The sequence below is a fragment of the Manis pentadactyla genome, chromosome 4 (genome assembly GCF_030020395.1).
Source record: "Manis pentadactyla isolate mManPen7 chromosome 4, mManPen7.hap1, whole genome shotgun sequence".
NCBI classification, from domain to species: domain Eukaryota; kingdom Metazoa; phylum Chordata; class Mammalia; order Pholidota; family Manidae; genus Manis; species Manis pentadactyla.
The window spans coordinates 9,251,025-9,274,600 of NC_080022.1; the positions used below are offsets into that span (position 1 = coordinate 9,251,025).

General features: G+C 42.7%; 1 protein-coding gene across 15 annotated transcripts in view; it reads left to right on the forward strand.

The window, feature by feature from the left end:
• VPS13D (vacuolar protein sorting 13 homolog D) overlaps nt 1-23,576 on the forward strand; it is a 286,614-nt gene that overhangs the window by 251,065 nt on the left and 11,973 nt on the right. For 12 of the 15 annotated variants that reach the window (XM_057499741.1, XM_057499746.1, XM_036925130.2 and 9 more), the window contains one exon: nt 22,815-22,946. The exons of 1 other annotated variant lie outside the window; for it this stretch is intronic. In XM_057499741.1, the coding sequence (XP_057355724.1) occupies nt 22,815-22,946 (132 nt within the window). Of the gene's footprint in view, nt 1-6,897; nt 7,203-22,814; nt 22,947-23,576 lie in introns of those variants that run through there. 2 more of the 15 variants (XR_008996895.1, XR_008996896.1) reach the window with 2 other exon arrangements.

A 23,576-nucleotide genomic window follows, 5' to 3' on the forward strand; every position in this document is an offset into this window, starting at 1 on the left:
GAGGGCCCTAGGGAAAGGCAGGTTAAGGAATAGTCTAGGCCTTTCTGCTAGCCAGCCACATCCTTTGGCCAAACTGGGGGCCTTCCTGTCCTTTGTCTCTGCTGTCCAACAAGGCATGTATTTCTGTCGCTTCAGAAAGCTGCAACAGAGAAGGCATCTTAGGTGCTCTGGATGGCGATGCACCAGATAGCGAATGCTTGCATATGTTGCACACTATTTTAAGCATTTTATGTGTATTGCTGTCATTACTATTTAATTCTTATAACAACCCAGTGAGATAGGTGCTATGCCTTCCCCATTTTACAGATAGGGGAGTTGAGGTACAGAGAGGCTATATAATTTGTCTAAGATCACAAAGGTAGTGAGAAAGGGAACCAAAATTTGAATGCTGGAGATCCAAATGCAGAGCGCACACTCCTTATTTCTGGACCAACTCTTGGTCTCTCACATCAAAAGGCCTCATGATTTAAATCTGAAACATCTTACCAGGTCTCAGATCTACTTCCTTTTGATTCTTGGACGTGGAAGGTAGGAAATGGATTTCTGCCTATGATCCAAAAGATTTGGGGAAAGACATAGTACAGGTAGTAGGGGAGAGGTGCTACAAACTTTGGACATCACAATATGAAGGGTGCTTACCACATTCTCTCGGCTCTACAGCCTGACCCAGAGATGGTGTGAAGGGAGCTTGGGAGGTCCTAGTCTTTCAGTGCCAGTATCTGGGGAACCAGGTCGCTGAGCTTTGTGTCCAGGAGCTATGCAGTCCCTGGTCCTCCTTTCTGTGTCTCCCCTTACCCCCAGCAACCCCCAAATGATGAACCAGTGCAGCCTTCAAGCTCAGAATTTGCCAGTGCAAAAGAGCAGTGATACAGCCTGGCTCCAGCTTGTCTTTACTCTGCCGTGCACCCAAGGCCACCTGCACCAGCTGGTCTCCTGGGAACTCTGGCTGGTACACAGTACAGGAAGCCTTGGGAGGAGAGTATCCAAGTAGTGTGCATTCAACACACCTTGGTGGCCTTTTGGTGGCCAAGGATAACTTCTGTTTATTCTGGTGCTGTGGGGCCTGAAATAGAGACTTCTAGAAGAGGTAAAAAGACTAAGCAGCTGGCCAGCCCTGGATTGTTGGATTCTGTTTAGTTACACATCCATAGTCAAGATGCTTAAAAAGCCTAGAAGTAAGTCCCTGGATAGAGCTAACTTATGGTCTGGACTTCACGAAATGATTGCTCAACCCAAAGGTGAGCAGACCTTGGTACTGGGTGTCTTTTAAGGAGGCACATGTTTGGAGGTTCTCTTTGTCATGTATTCAGACTCATTTGGTACCATTATTTGAACTCATTATGCTATGCCTAGTCTTTTAGGAGTGAAAGGAATAGTGAATAGTTAAATAATAGGAAGAAATTGTTTTGCTCTTTTGAATTGTTTTGTTCAGATTGAGGATACCATGAGGTAGCCAGATGATTCACTAATTGGGATTTATAGAAATTCTTGTCTGCAAAAGCCTTAAGACAGAGAAAGTACTGGAAAGTTCCAATGCTTTCTGAAACATGCAGAAGGAAGTCTGGTCTGAGCTTTTGCATCTGAGTGTTCCAATGGGAAGGGAGCAATGAAGAGCAGCAGCTGAAGGGTCACCTCTTGCCTTAAGTGTGACCACCCTCCTTTGTCAGAATCATAGTTGTCCTGGGCCTGCCTGCTTCTCTCCACCCCCAAGGAACTTGCTTTTTGGAAAGCTGCATGCCTGCCCTCCCTAACTGCCTCTGCCCTGGTCCAGAGGACCCTTGGCATGGTAGGAAGAGGTGCTGCTGCCTCTGCCCAAGGCAGACTCCCGGTGTGCCTGCTTTTCCCACAGGTGCAGTGAGGCTCAGGCAGAGGGGCTGGCGCCCATGCTGACCGGGCTCTGCGTCCCTCAAGCCTGTGTTCCAGTGGCTGGGGGGACTTTATTCTGCTGCCCATTCTGAAGGGTCTAGCATCTTGTCCCACTGCCTCCTAGACTCGCAACAAGTTCTAACACATTTTGAATCCACAGTTTGTCAAGTCTTATAGTAACAAGCCCTCCAGTGATTCAGATGGATTCAGTTTTATTGGTCCTTGTTTCTAGAGGGACAAGTGTTCATCAGGTTTGGTGTCGGCTCTAACCCCAGGGTGCCTCTGATTTTTATGAAGGCATAGAAATGCACCTGAGATGACCCCAAGTCCTTTCCTTTCACTTTTTTATTTTTTCTCCACCTGGACCACTAATTGTGCTTTCAAAGGGGGATGGGGAAAGGAGAATATTTAAAAGCAAAGCTGGTCTCTGAACCAGCTTGTCTTCTAGGTTGTACTTCACCCTGATGAGAATCAGAAAGGACAGTCCATAAGCCCCTGAAATGCAATTTCCAATGAAACACGAACTTAACTCTAGTGGCTCTGCAGCTGGAGAGCCTCAAAACCAGTTCCAGATGTTCCTCCCCCTGTGTTAGCAGGAAGAGAATTTCAGGCAAGCTGGGAGGCAGGGAGATTTTGCTTTCACCCATTCTTAGGGTACCCCTTTTGCAGTTCGTGTCTTGCCCTGCAGGGTTCTTTAGGGAGAGTGTTGCAAGCATCTGAGTCCGTTCTGGCCCTGCCTACCACCTCTCACTCCTCAGGCAGGGCATGTTGCTCTGAGCTGGCCACTTACTGCAAACAAGAGAAGCCTTCTCTCCTGCTGTCCAGGGTCAAAAAGCAAGACAGTGCTGGAAAAATAAGTCAGATGGGCTGGAAAGGAAGCCTCCTGAAGAGGACCCTCAGGTTAACCCATGGCCTTCACCCCCATCCAGTAAAGTGTGGGGCTGTGCCTCCCAGCTCTGGGAGAAGTAGCATGGATAGTAATGGTCAATTCATGGCCCTTCCTCTCGAGAAATCCCCACTCGGACTGCCTCTTATACAGAAGAAAGCCATTCCCGACAAAGGTTGGCCATTCTGACTTCTTTTCTAGTCTGCTCCCAACCCATGCTTGTATGTAGGATATGCTGATAGAAATTTGTACTCATTCATGCTTTGCTTTTCAAGTGCTCTTTAGACATTTTGGTGTTTGAGCTAACTGTTCCCTGAATCATCTTTTTTACAAAATAGTTCTATTGTTTGAGTTTAGAAGTTTGTACAAATGTGAAGTGTTCTGAAAGTTCAAGCAATATAGCAATATATGAGCACTTACAGTGTATAGACCCTGTTCCAAGGACGTTGTATGAATTCTCTCTGTTTCTTATAGCAATCAATGAGATAAGTACTGTTATTACTATTTTAAAGAAGAAAATTGTAAGAACTCCATCCCACTGGCCATCAGTAATCACTCAAAAGGCTCATAATAATTGTCACCTTGCTAGGTATCTCTGTATGTATATGCATATGTGTACACACACATACACAAATACATATATATGACTTTACATGAATAGAGGCACAAATATTGGTGTCTAGCTTTTTTTCACCCAGTGATTCTAGAACATCCTCCATTCTAAATTTTTAACATTTATATAGTATTAAATCACATATATGCAATAATGTATTTAACTAGCCCTTTACTGATGGATGTTTCTCATTTTTTGCTGGTATATACATCTTTTACATATATTTTTTCATACCGTTACCATTCTCTCTTTAGTGTTACAGGGGTTATGCATTTTCTATTTTGAAACACATTATGAATTGCCTTCTAGGAAGTTGAAACAATTGCACACCCACTCACAGTGCTTGGGAGGGCCCATTTCTGTGCTCTTCTACCAGTGCTGGCTCTTTTATTCATTCCAAATACAGTCAAGCACTTTATGAAGTAGATACTGTATTAAGAGGAAGGCACTGTTACTCTTTTAACTCTGCCTCTCAGAGAGTAAATGTTTCAGTGTTACTTTCATTTCTCTGATAATTAGAGTATTGAATCATCTTTTCATATTTCTGTTGGCCATTTGGATTTCTACTTTGGGGAATTATCTTTGCATATTCTTTGCCTCAATCCTCTTTATTAAACCCCTTGAGGTCAGAGTTTGTCTTCCTTTTCAATGTGTCTGTCTATTCTCATCCTGTCTTGGTCCAACCTTTCCAGTAGTTGTCATTCAATCAGTTTTCATCCATGTGAGTACACATATCTTTCTCCCAAATAGTAATGGAATTTAGACTAGTCACTTGGTGAATTCTGTTCCTGTAAGTTAAAGTTCGCATCACCACTTTATAAAAGGAAATCTATCATTACTTACAGTTCTTTAATCTGTTGCTTTAGCATTAAGAATGAGGCTTTATAGGCAGAGAAAGACAAGTACCAAATGATTTCACTCATTTGTAGAGTATAACAACAAACCAAATTGAAGGAACAAAACATCAGCAGACTCACAGACTCCAAGAAGGGACTAGAGGATACCAAAGGGAAGAGGTTGGGGAGGGTGGGTGGGGAGGGAGGGAGAAGGGGATTAAGGGACATTATTATTAGGGGGGTCACAGGGAAGGCAGTATAGCACAGAGAAGACAAGTAGTGATTCTGTAGCATCTTACTACACTGATGGACAGTGTCTGCAATGGGATGGGGGTGGGGGGGACTTGATAATATGGGTGGATATAGTAACCACAATGTTGCTCATGTGAAACCTTCATAAGACTGTATATCAATGATACCTTAATAAAAAAAAGAATGAAGCTTTAAACAGATGTTTTTGGATTGTCACTGGCCTTTATCTTATTTGTTTCTTCCTATTTCTTAGTATTTGTTTAGCACTAGTTTCTGTTATGAAACTTGTTAATACTGATGCTATAGTTTAGTAGTGATGTCACACATTGTTTTAATAAAAATCCTGCTCTGCCATTAGGCAGGGCCCTGCTTGAAACTAGGCCTCCCTAGGAGGCCCCATCCTGCCCTCTGTAGTGTATAGTGATGACTTTCTTAGTTCGTTCATCACTGATACATGGTCTCACTTTCTTCCACAGTCATTTCAAGGAAATAAGTCTTCCCAACTGAATTGTAAGCTTCTTAGGATCTTGTTATTGCCTTCTTTGGTATCTCTCTAGGGTCTCTTGAGTGCTTAGCACAGTGATGGATTAAAGAGGTTTTTCATCAGTAGTCATGCTGATAATAAGTTTATTGAGTCCAGGAGAATCAGAAAGACCCAAGATCAAGTTTGGCTTTGCCACTGGCCAGCTGAATGGCCTTGGACAAACTTCATACTCTAAGGCACGATTTCCTCCTCCATGCACTGGAATCCTAATAAAATACTTCCTTATGAGAATATTGTGAAGACTCGTGTGCCCATTGCCTATAGTCAACACTCAGTAAATGCAGCCATGGAGACATACTGTGGACCTTGGGGTCTTCTTGCCTAAGGTTGTGGGGAAATGCAGATGTAAGGTTGCCGGTTGAGGTGGTGATACGCTTAAGTTTTTCCATGGAGTATCCGTAGAAGCTCATATGCTCCTCTGCTTAACGACTCTTTGTTGAGTCTAAATCTTGTTTTTTTCTAACTTGGAGCTTTATAATCATCAGGGACTCAGCACAATGCCACAAGTTTAAAACATGCCAATTTCTCTCTTATGTTCTGCCAGTTTTTCTTAAATTGGGAGCATGAGTGCCTACACACATGTGTGTGCATGTGTGTGTGTTTAAAATGCTTGGAAGAAATAAAGATGGCACCAAATATTGCCTGCCATAGCAACCATCATCTCTAGTAGCCTCTAAGCGTTTTACCAAGTGGACATTAGTTGGTTTTCTTCTGTTCTATTTTTATTTTGTAGCATTTTAATGTATAGAGAGCCAGCTCCTTCAAATGAGACATTTTGTCACTAGAACGTGGTACTTAGTTTGACCTCCAGGGCCCAGCTTCAGCAGCAGTGAGGGTGGGGAAGGAGGCTCTGAGCATTGTCCGCCTGTGACCCATCCACAGCCGTGACCACCGAGATGTGACGCATCTACATCAGAGCGGAGGCAGGCTGACAGCTGAGTGTCATCTGCACCATGGGCTTGGAATCTCTGCCTCATGGTACAGTTCCTGCCCCTTCTTGCCTGCTTCTGGTGACCCTCAGCCCTGTGGCCTGTGGCACAAGAATCCTTCTGGCCCATGTCACCCTTGTGTGCTGATTAGATAGGAATCAACCAATCTGTTGAGTGCATGTTTAATGTGACACAGATGTGGCAGACCTTTCTGCTTTACAAATTTTCAGCTTTTTGTATTTCATCAGGGTTGCTTATTATTTACAGAATGTAACTTGAGACAGCCGAACAGATTGTAATTTTAAAAAGGGTTTTGGGGGGTGATGGAGCCGCAGGGGATCTGGGAGAAAAAAATCCAGTAGTGTGGAATGTTGTTTGCTGTCCAGACCAAACAAACCAGTTTGCCAAGGGTTGATGGACTGTGGCAATCAGTCCCATTCATGTTCACACTGGCGGCTCTTAATTATAAGGCAGCTTGACCTTCTTATCACCAAATAAAGAATAACCTTTTGTCACCAGGTTGAGTGTCATGGCACCAGGCAGAAATGTACCCCTTGTAGAGGCACCAAAGGGTATCACTGAGCTGGCAGCTTGTGTTCTGCTTGCTTCTGGTCCAATGGGAAAGGTCACCATTGAACCCAGTCCCCACTTAGACGTATGGATGTTCTCCTGCTCTGGCTTTATATCCAGGCACTACGGGAAGAACCAGAACAAAGAAAAGTCTCTTCTTCTGCCTAAAAAATCCAAGATGTTCTGGAGGGCATTGGAATGATGGGCTAGAGCCAGTTTGACACAAGTTCAAAGACAAGGTGCCATCTCTTGTTTGTAGAGGGTCAGATTTGACTAGAGGTGACCTTGGCTTCTGAGAAAACTTAGCCTTGGCTTAAATTTGAGGACAAACAATAAAAAAGCACCAGCTGGTCAAAAGGAAGATGAGGAGTAGGTGATTAGTTGATTCTTTATGTTTCTAGGTCAAAAGAACCTAAAACTTGGGACTGAAATAATGGAAGCTATACAGTAAAACCCCTTTGAAGAGAGTTCTTCTTGGAATTTGAGCTAGTGCAGAGAACTGATCGTCTTTGCCAGAAAGTTCTGAGCTGCTGCAGCACTGAGTGTTGAGTCTGGGTTGGACTGCTGGTAGAAGCCAGACCCCTGCGCCACGTCCAGAGTTCCAGGCCCCACTGCTCCTTTCCCTCCTGCAGAAGTGCAGATGGTGCATGTTTCCCCAAGGCCACCAGGCAGCCATCCAGTTGCTCCCTGGGAGAACATGACCCAGGTCAGTAACTTTCTAGTGTCCCTCCACAATGGAATGATCAGCATTCCTCTGCTCCAGGGGTTTCTGGGTTGTTACCAACTCCCAGCCTCTCTCTGGCTTAGTCTTGGAGGAGGAAATACGCAGCGGATGGCCCTGCTCCAGAAGCGGCTGCTTGGGCTCTTCTGCCCCCGGTTCTAGCCCAGCCTTTCAGCTCTCTGGTCTCCGCAGCACTTATATACACACTAGGCACCTACTGGGCGCTAGGCACTGTTTAGGTGCTGAGGTACAGCTGTGAACACTGCCTGGGGCCCTGGCTGGCCCTGCAACCCTCCAGGGGGTTGACTTCCCCACTACCACCTAAAGTCTAACCTCAGGGCCTGACTCAGATCCTGTTCATCCCTGTGAGTATGGCAACTGTGCGTCAACTTTCATTGTCAGGAGAGCCATTCATCTCCAGTGTCCTTGCCAGTTTTTGAAGTGTCTTCTGTTCCTTCTTTCTCCTTTTCCACCTCACCTGCCACCATACACTCTGTTTGATAATAAACGGGTATATAAAACTTCCAGCCTGAATAAATGGGTGGTCCTGAAAAAGCAAACAAATAAATCACAAAGCAGGCATCTTTCTGGGCCACAGCACCTCCCTGCCTGCGCTGCTTTAGTCAGTAGGGAGCTGTGTGTGGAGGCCCTGGGGGTGGGGGACGGGGCGCCGTGACACGACCCAGCCCAAGCCCCTCTGCAGGTCTTCAGGACAGCTCCATTCGCAGGGGTTGAATGTATTCAGGTTGTCTGACAAACTTCACTTGGAGAAAGTGTTTGCCTCCAAAAATTTTTTTCGAAAGACCTCTCTTACAGTGAAGTTTAATTTCGTTAATTCCAGTTATAAGAAGACATTTGGTATAATGTATTGAGCTGCTGAGTTGATCAGCTGTAGCTCTTTAAAAGGTTCATTCAGCAAGTATGGACGTGGTAGGTCAGGTGAGCAGACACTGAAGCATTGCCCTTTAGGAAACACCTATGCACCCAAACATTCACTGCACTCCTACGAATCATTCTTACATAGCCAATAAGTCATGTTTCCCACAGCATTCTCTCAGGCTAAAATTGTAAATATAATTTTAAAACTTTCACATTTTGTATTTTACATTGGTTTATTAACCCCCAATAATTCTGAATGAGGGTAGGAGAGAGGCAGATAACTTCTATGACTACCTACTCTGTGCCAGACACTGTGCTCTGTACTTTCCATATTTTATCTCAACATTGTCAAGTAAGTATTATATTCCCATTTATTTCTTTATTTTGCTATCATTAATGTACAATTACATGAACAACATTATGGTTACTAGACTCCCCCTATTATCAAGTCCCCACCACATACCCCATTACAATCACTGTCCATCAGTGTAGTAAGGTGCTATAGAATCACTACTTGTCTTCTCTGTGCTATACTGCCTTCACCATGCCCCCCACCCCCTACATTATACATGCTAATCATAATGCCCCTTTTTTCCCCTTATCCCTCCCTTCCCACCCATCCTCCCCAGTCCCTTTCCCTTTGGTAACTGTTAGTCTATTCTTGGGTTCTGTGAGTCTGCTGCTGTTTTGTTCCTTCAATTTTTTCTTTGTTCTTATCCTCCACAGATGAGTGAAATCATTTGGTACTTATCTTTCTCTATCTGCCTTATTTCACTGAGCATAATACCCTCTAGCTCAACCCATATTGTTGCAAATGGTAGGATTTGTTTTCTTCTTATGGCTGAATAATATTCCATTGTGTATATGTACCACATCTTTATCCATTCATCTACCGATGGACACTTAGGTTGTTTCCATTTCTTGGCTATTGTAAATAGTGCTGCGATAAACATAGGGGTGCATATGTCTTTTCCAAACTGGGCTGCTGCATTCTTAGGGTAAATTCCTAGGAGTGGAATTTCTGGGTCAAATGGTATTTCTGTTTTTAGTTTTTTGAGGAACCTCCATAATGCTTTCCACAATGGTTGAACTAGTTTACATTCTCACCAGCAGAGCTGGAGGGTTCCCCTTTCTCCACATCTGCACCAACATTTGTTGTTGTTTGTCTTTTGGATGTTGGCCATCTTAACTGATGTGAGGTGATATCTCATTGTAGTTTTAATTTGCATTTCTCTGATGATTAGGTATATGGAGCATCTTTTCATGTGTCTGTTGGCCATCTGAATTTCTTCTTTGGAGAAGTGTCTGTTCAGCTCCTCTACCCATTTATTAATTGACTTATTCGCTTTTTGTTTGTTGGGGTGCATGACTTCTTTATATAATTTGGATGTCAATCCCTTATCACATATGTCATTTATGAATATATTCTCCCATACTGCAGGGTGCCTTTTTGTTATACTGATGGTGTCCTTTGCTGTACAGAAGCTTTTTAGTTTGATATAGTCCCACTTGTTCATTTGTGCTTTTGTTTCCCTTGCCCAGGGAGATATGTTCATGAAGAAGTTGCTCATGTTTATGTCCAAGAGAGTTTTGCCTATGTTTTTTTCTGAGAGTTTTATGGTTTAATGACTTAATTCAGGTCTTTGATCCATTTTGAGTTTACTTTTGTGTATGGGGTTAGACAGTGATCCAGTTTCATTCTCTTACATGTAGTTCTCCAGTTTTGCCAACACCAGCTGTTGAAGAGGCTGTCATTCCCCCATTGTATATCCATGGCTCCTTTATCATATATTAATTTACGATATATGTTTGGGTTTATATCTGGGATCTCTAGTCTGTTCCACTGGTCTATGGGTCTTTTCTTATGCCAATACCAAATTGTCTTGATTACTGTGACTTTCTAGTAGAGCTGGAAGTCAGGGAGGGTAATTCCCCCTGCTTTATTCTTCCTTCTCAGGATTGCTTTGGCTATTCAGGGTCTTTTGTGGTTCCATATGAATTTTAGAACTATTTGCTCTAGTTCATTGAAGAATGCTGTTGGTATTTTGATAGGGATTGCATTGAATCTGTAGATTGCTTTAGGCAGGATGGCCATTTTGACAATATTAATTCTTCCTATCCATGAACACAGGATGTGTTTCCATTTATTGGTATCTTCTTTAATTTCTCTCATGAGTGTCTTGTAGTTTTCAGGGTATAGGTCTTTCACTTCCTTGGTTAGGTCTATTCCTAGGTATTTTATTCTTTTCAATGCAATTGTGAATGGAATTGTTTTCCTGATTTCTCTTTCTGCTACTTCACTGTTAGTGTATAGGAATGCAACAGATTTCTGTGTATTCATTTTGTATCCTGAAACTTTGCTGAATTCAGATATTAGATCTAGTAGTTTTGGAGTGGATTCTTTAGGGTTTTTTATGTACAGTATCATGTCATCTACAAACAGGGACAGTTTAACTTCTTCCTTACCAATATGGATGTCTTTTATTTCATTGTGTTGTCTGATTGTCACGGCTAGGATGTCCAGAACTATGTTGAATAAAAGTGGGGAGGGTGGGCATCCTTGTCTTGTTCCCAATCTTAAAGGAAACGCTTTCAGCTTCTCACTGTTAAGTATAATGTTGGCTGTGCATTTGTCATATGTGGCCTTTATTATGTTGAGGTACTTGCCCTCTATACCCATTTTGTTGAGAGTTTTTATCATGAGTGGATGTTGAATTTTGTTGAATGCTTTTTCAGCATCTATGGAGATGATCATGTAGTTTTTGTCCTTCTTTTTGTTGATGGAGTGGATGATGTTGATGGATTTTTCGTATGTTATACCATCCTTGCATCCTTGGGATGAATCCCACTTGATTATGATGGATGATCTTTGTGATGTATTTTTGAATTTGGTTTGCTAATATTTTGTTGAGTATTTTTGCATCTATGTTCATCAGGGATATTGGTCTGTTATTTTCTTTTTTAGTTATGTCTTTGCATGGTTTTGGTATTAGAGTGATGTTGGCCTCGTAGAATGAGGTTGGGAGTATTCCCTCCTCTTCTACTTTTTGGAAAACTTTAAGGAGGATGGGTATTAGGTCTTCACTAAATGTTTGATAAAATTCAGCAGTGAAGCCATCTGGTACAGGAGTTTTGTTCTTAGGTAGTTTTTTGATTACCAGTTCAATTTTGTTGCTGGTAATTGGTCTGTTCAGATTTTCTGTTTCTTCCTGGGTCAGCCTTGGAAGGTTGTATTTTTCTAGAAAGTTGTCCATTTCTTCTAGGTTATACAGTTTGTTAGCATATAATTTTTCATAGTATCTCTAATAATTCTTTGTATTTCTGTGGTGTCTATAGTAATTTTTCCTTTCTCATTTCTGATTTTGTTTATGTGTGTAGACTCTCTTTTTTTCTTGATAAATCTGGCTAGGGGTTTATCTATTTTGTTTATTTTCTCAAAGAACCAGCTCCTGCTTTCATTGATTCTTTCTGTTGTTTTATTCTTCTTGACTTTATTTATTTCTGCTCTAATCTTTATTATGTCCCTCCTTCTACTGACTTTGGGCCTCATTTGTTCTTCCTTTTCTAGTTTTGTTAATTCTGAGTTTAGAGTGTTCATATGGGATTGTTCTTCTTTCCTGAGGTAGGCCTGTATTGCAGTATACTTCCCTCTTAGCACAGCCTTCGCTGTGTCTCACAGATCTTGCAGTTTTTAATTATTGTTGTCACTTGTCTCCATATATTGCTTGATCTCTTTTTTTATTTGGTCATTGATCCATTGATTATTTAGGAGCATGTTATTAAGCCTCCATGTGCTTGTGGACTTTCTCCTTTTCTAGTTTCATACCTTTGTGATCTGAGAAGCTGGTTGGTACAATTTCAACCTTTTTTAATTTACTGAGGCTCTTTTTGTGGCCTAGTATATGGTCTATTCTTGAAAATGTTCCATGTGCACTTGAGAAGAATATGTATCCTGTTGCTTTTGGATGGAGTATTCTGTAGATGTCCGTTAGGTCCATCTGTTCTAATATGTTGTTCAGTGCCTCTGTCTCTTTACTTACTTCTGACTAGTTGATCTGTCCTTTGGAGTGAGTGGTGTGTTGAAGTCTCCTAAATGAATGCATTGCATTCTAATTCTCCCTTTAACTCTGTTAGTATTTGTTTCACATATGTAGGTGATCCTGTGTTGAGTGTGTAGATATTTCTAATAGTTATATCCTCTTGTTGAACTGACCCCTTTATCATTATGTAATGTCCTTCTTTGTCTCTTGTTACTTTCTTTGTTTTGAAGTCTAATTTGTCTGATAGAAATACTGCAACTCCTGTTTTTTTCTCCCTGTTAGTTGCATGAAATATCTTTCCCATCCCTTTACTTTCAGTCTGTGCATGTCTTTGGTTTGAAGTGAGTCTCTTGTAGGCAGCATATAGATGGGTCTTGTTTTTTTATCCATTCAGTGACTCTGTGTCTTTTGATTGGTGCATTCACACTATTTACATTTAGGGTGATTATCAATAGGTATGTACTTATTACCATTGCAGGCTTTAGATTTGTGGTTACCAAAGGTTCAAGGGTAATTCCCTTACTATCTAACAGTCTAATTTAACTCACTTTGTATGCTATTACAAACACAACCTAATGGTTCTTTTTTTTTTTCTCCTTTGTCTTCTTCCTCTATTCTTTATATGTTAGGTATCATATTCTGTACTCTTTGTTTATCCCTTGATTGACTCTGTGGGTAGTTGGTTTGATTTTGCATCTGCTTAGTAATTAATTGTTCTACTTTGCTGTGGTTTTATTCCCCCTGGTGACATCTGTTTAGCCTTAGGAATACTTCCATCTATAGCAGTCCCTCCAAAATGCACTGTAGAGGTGGTTTGTGGGAGGTAAATTCTCTCAGCTTTTGCTTCTCTGAAAATTGTTTAATATCTCCTTCAAATTTAAATGATAATCTTGCCAGATAGAGTATTCTTGGTTCAAGGCCCTTCTGCTTCATTGCATTAAATACATCATGCCACTCCCTTCTGGCCTGTAAGGTTTCTGCTGAGAAATCTGATGATATCCTGATGGGTTTTCCTTTATATGTGATCTTTTTTCTCTCACTAGCTGCTTTTAAAAGTCTGTCTTTGTCCTTTATCTTTGCCATTTTAATTATTATATGTCTTGATGTTGTCTTCCTTGGGTCCCTTGTGTTGGGAGATCTGTGCACCTCCATGGCTTGAGAGACTATCTCCTTCCCCAGAGTGGGGAAGTTTTCAGCAATTATCTCCTCAGCAACACTTTTTATCTCTTTTTCTTGCTCTTCTTCAGTTACCCCTTTAATGCGGTTATTGTTCCGTTTGGATTGGTCACACAGTTCTCTCAATATTCTTTCATTCTTAGAGATCCTTTTTTCTCTCTGTGCCTCAGCTTCTTTGTATTCTTCTCTAATTTCTGTTCCATTTACCATCTCTTCTACTACATCTAATCTGCTTTTAAATCCCTCCATTGTATGTTTCATTTCAGATTTGGAATTGCTTAATGATTGAATCTCCATCTTAAATTCTTCCCTGGGTTCTTGAATATTTTTCTGTACCTCCATGAGCATGTTTATGATTTTCTTTTAAACTCTCTTTCAGGAAGATTGGTGAGTTGAGTTTCATTTGACCCTTTTTCTGGGGTTTATGAGATTTTGGTCTGAACCAGGTTCTTTGACATTTCATAATTCTATATGGTGCCCTCTAGTGCCCAGAAGCTCTAGTCTCTGGAGCTGCTCAGCTCCTAGAGTGAGGTTGGGGGTCGTAGGGGAACGGAGCTGGTGCCTGGGGGGAGGAAAGAGCTGTTTCCTGATTCCCAGCTGCAGTGCCTGTCTCCAGTGTCAGAGCCAGTGGGCCGAGCACACAGGTGTAAGCCTCTGTGCTTGGCGTCTCTAGGTGTTGTAGGCAGGGCATCCCTCTGGCTGGCCTGACGCCACTGCAGTGACTGCCAGTTTGTGAGCAGGTGCCGGCAGGCCGGAGGAAGGCACAGCAGGCTGCATGTCACAGTGGGGTGCCTCGGAGCTGAGTAGGCATCCGGGGGTATGGAGTGCCTGAAGCTCCTCAAAGTTCCCAACCTGCTGGGCAGAGTGCGCCCAAATAACCTTGTCCACCTATCCCTTCTCCCGCGTAGCAAGCTCCGTGCAAACCCTGCCCCTTCAGCAGCCCTCTTGCTGCTAGGAAGCCTCTCAGACAGCCTGGCTTTCCTTTGTCCCAGAGCCACTGACTGTGGCTCCCCATTCTCCACAAATACCAGAATCTCAGTCTGTCAAGCACTCTGCCTGTCCCAGCTCCCCAACCCCACCAACCCCCAGTGCACCATATAATGTAGGTTTGGGCTCCAAAGCAGACCTCAGGGCTGGGTGTTCAGCAGTCTTAGGCTTCCACCCGCTCCCTGCTCCCTTTCTCTTCCTCCCGCCAATGAGCTGAGGTGGTGGAAGGGCTTGGATCCCACCGGATCAAGGCTTTCGTACATTACCCTGTTTTGTGAGGTCTGCTCTGTTCGTGAGGTCTGTATGCAGCCTAGTGCCGCCTTCTTTCCTGTTGCTGTTTTAGGGCTAGTTGTACTAACTATATTTTCACACTATATGTGGTTTTGGGAGGCTCTGTCTCAACTCTGACGCCGCCGTCTTGAATCCTATATTCCCATGTATTGATAAGCAAACAGGCTGCAGGCAATCCAGTAACTTCTTCATGATTGCTCGGCTATAAGTGACTGGTCTTGGAGACTTCATTCTATGTGTGTCTTTTTCCAAAGCTTTATGTTCTTCTCTATACCACCGTGCTCCTAAATTTCATCTCTCAAAAGAGATTGACTCTTGGGAGAAGTTATAGGTTTAGAGAAAGTAGGTGATCATTTGCCAGAAATCAATCTGAAGATATCTGGATTATTTAATCAGCTTGTTAGCATTATTAGCATTTCTACTTAATGGCCACAAAATCGAGTTTACCAGGAATCGTGTATTTTGGTCCATATAAAATATCTTGGGATTGGCATTAGAGGTGACAGGCACTACACTATCTGATTTAGAATGCTTGTACTCATAACACCAATGAAGCTGGCATTTGTAAAATGCCCTGTTCTGGTAATGTTGAAAGTTGCAAACCACTTTATAAGTTGCCTACTATTTTTTTAGAAAGCAAAGCAACCCCAGAGTGCATGCAAAAATAGGGCATCTTAGGAAACCCAAGGCTGTCAGCCTGTAATCTCACTACCACATTAGCCATGTGATTGGAATTCTTTATAAAGCCAGTCTGCTTTGCACCTTTATGCCCCCACCCCAACACCCCTCATGAACAGATAGTCCCACGCCTGAGGCAGTTAGTTGACTAGGAAGAAAAGCTCTGTAGTAGTTTTGTTCTTAGACTTTAAATCCCAGTAGGCATATCTGTTGGCATTAATCCTACCAGCTGTCACAGTTGCAATGTCTTGGGTCCCCAAAACATGTGTTAGGTTATAGGAAGCCTTGACCCCTATAAACAAGTCAGGTGTGAATCCCACTGATGGGAGAAAGCCCAGCCCAGGATGTCAAATTACTAAAAACTTCACAGCAATAGTAATACAATTTCTAACGATTTCATGAATCAACATCTTTCCCACATTTTCAGTTGTAACAATACAATGTGGGATTTTATGTGTTTTTACACATATGGCTTCAGAACTCTAGGGAGAGGTAAGTAGAATGTTAAAAGAAAGCAAAAGGGAAAGGGGAATATTTCCATTTGAAGCAGTTTCCCTAGTAAGAAAACTAAGTGGGAAGTGTTGGATGTTGAACCCTAGGGCGTCTTGGCTGCAGCAGCCTAAGCTGGGCTCGGCTCCCTCCTGCGCACCCATGGCAGCCCTCTGCAGGTGCTGCATCAGCAGGAGCGTCTGACTGAGTGCCTGAAAAGGGCCAGGAACGGCCAGAAGCACTGTACACATATTGACATATTTACTCCTCCCGACGACTCCCTTATTATCATCCCTGTTTTATAGATGAGGAAACCAAGGCTCCAGGAGGTTACGCAGCGTGTCCTGGGCCATAGTTTGTAAATGGTGGAACTGGGATCCTAACCCAGGCAACCTGGCTCAAGAGCCCAGCCTCTCTGTCAGATCACTGCCTCTCTCCAAGTACTCTCCTGCTGCATTAGACTCCAGCAGGCTCCCTGGGAGCTTGATTCATCCTTGTTTTCCTCAAGACCTAGCACAGGCCTATGTATACGACAACTCTGGAAAAGTTAGTTAAATGTAGAGGGGACAGGGAGGCAGAGGCAGGTACAAGCCACTGTCGAGGCTCTGAGCAGTTCGTTTTTCTGGCTGTCTCAGTTTGGATCCTCAGTGATTTCATTTGGGAACCAACTCTGCTGACAAAGGGTTTCCTTCTGCCCAGCTGAGTGTTTTCCTCTGTTCAAAATCCAAATTGTCGTAGCAGATATTCAGTGCAATTTTCTTGGCTCAAGGTTTAATGCAGTCAGAGTTACTATTAAATGCAGTAGTTACTGTTAAACCTACGGATTGAATACTATCTCTGAGCAGGTTCTAGAAAGGAGGTTTCTGTTTGTTATGGAACTAGGGGGAAGAATTTCTCGTGTAGACTAGAGGTTTTCATCCTCCTGTAGTCTTCTCTGATGACAGTTCGCACTGAAAGGAATAAAATCTGTGGAGTAGAAATGCTTTTCCACTTAGTTTGTGAAAGTGGATGCTGTGGGGATGAGAGGGCTATAGGTCAAAGGTCAGGTGTATCTCATGCATGGCAGGCTTCTTGAACTTCAGACACAGCGCTGAGTTCAAGTTTTAACCAAGTAGCAGAGGAAGTTTTAACCAAGTCATACACTGGGGTGCAGAGTACTGTTTAGGTAGACTGTTGAATTCCTTGTAGAGAACTGACAAATGTTTGAATTAGTCGGTCAAGAATCCTGGTATCTTGTAGCTGTCATCCATTCTCAGTATTTAAAGAGATAGTCTGGGTTGACCTTCTGTTCTCAGCCTGTGCTCAGTTGAGCACAGTATATGTCTGTAAGATATTTAATTAAAACAAAAGTCTTAGACACACACATAAAGTAAATGCAAGCACAATCTATCATTTTGTTGGGGTCAGGACACACAGCCCCTATGGAAGATGGCCGTCATCAGTTGAATAAACATACTGTTACGCTAGGAAGTCACATGTTTGACACACTAGCTTTCTCCTTATTACTGATTGTTGTTGAAGCTTGCTTGGTTGATAGACATTGGCCATGATGGATTTCTCAACCGACTGATGTCTTAACTTGAGCTATACAGGGGTATGCATATGTGCGTATAACATCTGTCTTCGGCTAATAGAACTATGACATAGTTACTCATCATTTAAGTGGAGAACAAATAATGGCTGGCCAACTGTTGACCCTTAGGCTGAAAGGCAAGATCAACCAAGTGAAATTGGTTAGATCTCCTTGTGTCACCTTGTTTGGATTTATTGTTGCTTAAAGAAATTACATGGATTGTTTTCATTACTCTGATCTTTGGTTTGGAGCCTCCGGTGTATGTCAGATAGCAATGGCCAGATGCAGGCTTGCTCTGTATTGATCTCTCACTGGGCGGAGATCTGCAGCACATCAGCCACTGTATCAGCAGCCCTTCCCTGGGGGAAGAGTCATCCATGTTGTACAGCCGACTCCCTGACATTTTAATGGAGTTCAAAGCTCAAGTTCGTTTGGTGCTGACATTTTGGATTAGCTGGTTGACTGGAAGGCCTACTTCTTTCTATACACTGTGAAATTTATAAACCGCAGCAGCTGAGGGCTTAAAATGGCCGACAAAACCCCCAGCTGGCAGCAATTAAGTACACCACAGACCTTTGGCTAAACAGAGGTTTGTGGAGGCAGAGTTGCTGCATTTGCACTAAACAGACTGATGTTGTAAACTGTCTTTTATGTCAAGTGTTAGTAAGAGACCCTGTCAACTAATGAGAGGTGAGTGGGTGGAGTTCTGCCACCTCTTGTTGAATGATGCATTATCCCCAGGATTATAGTACCAGGACCTTGCCTGAGAAGCTGCACATTTGACAGCGAAGGTGATCATGAAAAAGAGAGCAGAGCAACCCGGGGAAGCCGGAGGATGGTCCCAGGGTAGTCCGACAGCAGCGGGCCAGAGTGGGAGTGGCTTGGACACTTCTTCCTGCTCTAGTGCCTATAGGCAGGCGCTGAGCTACTCCACTTTTTTAAATGGACACCATTATTATCCTTTAGGTTGAAAGAAGTTGGGAATGAGAAGATGACCAGATGCCATTTCATTACCCATTCAAGCAGCAAAAATTTAGGAGTTGACCAATGCTGTCTAATATGCAGTTTAAATTGAAATTAATGTAAATTAAATTTTTAAAATTCAGTTTCTTCGTCACATTGACCACATTTCAAGCTCTCAGTAGCCACACGTGGCTAGTGGCTACATATTGGACAGTGCTGTCCTACACAACACCAATATTGGCAAGGATATAGGTTACTAGGCTCCCTTAAATGCATTGTCGATGGGAGTATAATTGGCTCGGCCACTTTGAAGCAATTGAATTATCTTGTTAGGTGAACATTCATGCCCTGTGTTCCAACAAATACCTCCTAGATATATACCCAAAGAAACTTGCCCATGTTCACCAGGAAACATATACAGGAATGTTCACAGCAGCATTGTTTGTAGTAGCAAAATCTGGAAATAACCCATTTGTCAGCAGCAGGAAAATGGATGAATGATAGTATATTCATACAGTGGAATAATAATAAGCAGTTACAATAGGTGAATTGTAGCCATACTTAAAAGGATGGCTGAATCTTAGCAAAATATGAGTTGGAGGAAGAAGTAAGTCCCAAAACATAAAAAGGCAGTGGCATCCTTTTTCAAAAGCCCAAAACAACTAAAACTAAAGAATATAACAAGACTATAGCAGGGCATACTTTGAAATGTGGTAAGACTACATGAAGAAGAAAAGCCAGGGAATGATAAATACAAGATTCAGAATAGGGGCAGTCTTAGATAGAGGAGGAACTCGGGGTGGGACAGCAGAGGATCACCCAGAGAGATTCAAGTTATGGTCACGATGGAGTTTTTGTGCTGGGATGATGGTTTCACAGATGTTTATTTTGTAATTCAAAATAAATAAATAAAAGGCCAATGATGATAGTGGACCTTAAGCTGAAGATAATGATGAGAATAGTCCTAAAGTCTAGCTTAAAATAAAAAAGAATATAGTCTTTTCCCTCCAGGTGCTCACAGGAACGTGCATGAAAGTGACTTAAGGCCAGTCACTTAAAAGTAAATACACTGTATTACTGCATCACAGAGTATGAACAGATGTGGGACTGCCGTTACGCATGGTCATACTGGTTTCAGAGGATTATTTGAATTTATAGTACCATCATCAGTTTATGAATAAAACGTTTCCACCACACAATGCCCTGAACTGAAGAATATCATTTTAAACTTTGTGCTGGCTTGTTGGCTTTGAAAACACTAGCTTGTTTTTGTTTACAGTTCTTTAAGTTTGGGACTACATTTATTCATACACTGACTTTAAGCACACATACACCCTCTGACCCTGCAACCTCCCAACTTGGACCTCAGAAGTTGAGTTTTGGGGAAGAAAGGACAGTTTGTCAGCTTCTAACAATGATAAGGAAAGGGGGAATTCTGGGGAGAATTCCTTTAATCCAGCTTTCTACTTGTAATAAGAGTACCTCCAAATCACCTCTTGTAGCAGTAGGATGTGTATTTATAAGACTATCGGGGAAAACTACATTTCTTTTTGTGTCAAAGTTGAACTCTCCTTTTTCTGTGTCCATGTGAAAAATGAGCCTTGAACACCACAGCGAGCTCCTCCAGTCACAGCATCCAAACACTGTATCCAGCCTTCCCTGATGCTGGTTAATCAGAGTGAGGAGCTTAGAAGATGGGAAGATAGTTGGCAGCCTGTTGGGAAGACAGATAAGAAACTTAAATAGGCAGCATATGCCCACAGGGAGCTCCTCTGTTTCTTGGTTCTCTGGTGTTTGGGTGGGTTTATAGTCTGCAGGTGTAACGATGTGTTGAAGTCGAGGTGAGGTTGGATCACTTGAAATTTGGGGAAGGCCATGGAGACAAGAGATGGCTGTATGCTCCAAAGAGCTATTTGATAATGTGATAATATGGGGCACACTTACTTCTCACCATCCCTTAGTTATTACAAGATGGTATTTCTAAGAGCTCAGGACCAGAAACAAGCTGCCTTCCCTTGGCTTCTCTGGCTTCCTTGGATCCCCCCAAAAGAGTTTAGGGGCCTTAGTAAGTTTTCTACTAGTTGGCAGCATGTTTTTTTCTGCTTTAGGTACTAATGAAAAGATTGTTTCTTCTAAGGAAAATACGTGTGTCAATAAGAGATGTAAATTTCATGACTTTGCCTTCATGTCCCTTCTTTTGTTTTGATCAGTTCATCAGACAGACATACCCTTTTTGTACCCAGACGTAGCCATACCCAGGAGGATGGGATTCTCTCTCTTTATTTTGCCTTAACTTTATTGACTTTCAAAGCTCAGACTCTCTAGTGTTCAAGCTCTCCACCAGAGGTTGTGTATCACCTTTCCTTTGGGGCTCAGTAGTCAAAATGGCCCTTATGCCGGCTCCCCACCCACAAATGCATTCATTCATCTATTCAACTAATATTTACAGATTCCCTCCTAGGAGCCACATAGTCTTCTAGATCCCAGAATAGCAGTGAGTGAAACAAAATCCCTCTTCTTGGGGAGCCTACATTCCAGATGGGGACCCAAGCAATAAGCAAATATTTTATCTCAGTGGGAAGTGAAGCAAATGTGTTTTGAGCACATGACTGACTGGATCTAAGTTGTATTTTGAGAGGATCATTCTTGTTGCTATGAAGAGAATGGACAGGGTTGGAAATAGAATAAGTCATAAGACTATTGTGATCATTTCAAATCCAGTTACAACAGAGATGGCAAAGGAGCTGGCTTTGGGATATATATGGAAGGTGAGCCTACAAGACCTCTCAGTAGATGGGGAAGGCGTGAGAGCGGTCAGGAAGCCTTACCCTGACCGGCTCTGGGGACTGGGCCCCGTCACCTTCCTCTTGGAGGGGCCTTTGGGCTTTCTCCAGGATAGCCCAAACCTCTTTCAGGGCCTTCATTGGGTGACAGAGTAGTAGGCCTGCCTTGGGAAAAGGATTCTTTATGAGCCTGTCCTAAGCAGTGTTGGGAATGACAGTGGGTATTTCACTAGGTGAGGCGACAAGAAACAGGGCTCTGCTCCTGGAAAAGTGCCACACTCCTAGAGTTGTCAAGCTTCTCCACTAACGAGTTAACAGTGGCTTCCTCAACTGCCCTCCCTACTTTCAATCAGTAGCTAGGATCTAAATAACCAACTAAATCTTTAGGCTGAGATTTAGTAGGCCTGACTTTTAGAGAAGAAGTTTAAACTGCATGATGGGAGTATGTGAGTACCTGATAGAAGTAAAATGGGTGTTTTTACCCCAGTTCCTTAGTGCAGGTCACTGAAACTCCTTTACAGTCTCTTTATCTCCCCTGAAGAGCACAATCAATAGTACTTAGGGCAGACGTACTTAGTAGTGAACTTTTAAAATAGTATCACTGGCTTTCTGACTTTCTGACACATACCAAACATTACCCAGGTATGGAACTTCACAGTCGGTGGCCCCATGGGCCCAGGAGTGCTTTGCAATTGCCCCAGTTTTGCAGCTACCTCACTGTATGGTCTGTGCCAAGTTTCCATATTACCACCCCGATTTGACTTTCAGGGTGCTTCTTTGCCCTTGTAAGTGTCTCTGCAGTGCTGTTAGTATGTGATTCTGAAGTGCTGAATCAGTGTGTGAGCCTGTTCCTCTCTGTTAGGTATGTCTAGAGAGGGATGTTTTGCTTCAGTGGAATCCAGGAACAAATCATGAAAAGTACAGCGAGTCCAAGGCCAAGGACAGACCGGGCACCCTCTTATCAGTCATCTGAAATACGCACAGCCTTTCCAAGACAAATACGGACTCCTGTTTCTAGGAAAACACCAGAAGTACTTATCAATGACCCTGTATATGGTTTGTGGAACAAGACAACATCAGCCTGCCCTGAAAGCCATAGCAAAGCAGATTCCTTTGGGCAACTAACAGCTGAGTGGCAAGAGTCAGAGCTGCTGCAGAATCCCAGAGTGTGGCCTGGGACTGTCCCTGGAGCCTTTCATCTCCTTCACATGATTGCTGCGTCCCTCACCCTATACCCAGGCAGCGGAGCTCGTCTTAGAAGGCTAGAAGCTTGGTGTGTTCTTACTGAATCCCCAGGGCCCCTACTCTTCTTCCTGAGACATCCAGACATATTTCTCCTGAAGAGATCCCTACAAAAATGGGTTAGGCCAAGTGCAAGGCTAGCCATAACAGCAGGAGCCACCGTTGGTAGGTGGCCCACATTTTGTCCAGCACAGGCCTGATGGGCACCTTCACAGCAGTCCTGTGAGGCACGTGTCATCACCCTGTTCCACAGAGAAAACTAGAACCCAGGGCTAAAGCAGTTAACGGACTTGTCCCTGATGACATGGCTAGAACTTGGCAGACAAAGTTTTAACCCAAAATTGGAGCCTTTAGCTACAATTTTAAATGCATTCATAGGTAATATTGTGGTTTAACTCCAGTCACTAAAGTTCGACTGTGTCTTACCTTAACTGAAGTCATTTTACCCATAACACTTATTTTTTAAATTCTGCTTTTTGCCCATTTTCCTACCTAGGACTCAAGCACAGAGGGTTCGGAAACCACGTTGCTGCACAGGGCCCCAGGGGCTGCTTCCCCGCTATTCTGAGAGCCAGGCAGAGGGGCAGGAGCAGCTCTTCAAACTAACAGACAACGTACAAGACGAATTGTAAGTGGAGCCGAGAGAAACCAGTTCTGTTGGTTCGCTGAATTGCACTTCCTGCCCTTGAGACTGAGAAGTTTCTCTCTGATCCAGGTGTCATCATGACTCTTAGACCTTGGAACTGGTCAAAGATGCCTTGGCCCAAATGTTTTGTAGGTTCAGATATAACTGCTTGCAGACAGCCTCTTACTTTTAGCAGTGGTTCTCGAGCTAAGTTCTGTGGCAGGACTTGTTTCTAGAAAATGGCAGTCTCCTTCTAGTTAGTTCAAAAAGAAACAATAATAGATTGAATGTTTTCCATTTTAAGTTTTTTTTCCTCCCTGTAAAGTTCTCCTAAATTTTGGTGTTCTGTTGTTTGCTGCAGAATACTAGTGAAATGACTGACAAACAGCTAGTAGCTGAAAATTTTAGAAATGCAATGTTCTTAAGATTTTATTGTTACTCTTTGAATGCAAAGCCTTATACACCTGGGATCTTGTAGTATTTTCAGCTAGTGAAATTATTTCAAGTTGATATGATAGAATTCAACACATCACTATTTTAGGATGTTCAACAGGGACCCTTTCAGAATAAAATGCCCTGTAACCCAAATAGGTGTTAGAACCACCGACCCCAAGAAAGCAATTTGTTATGCCT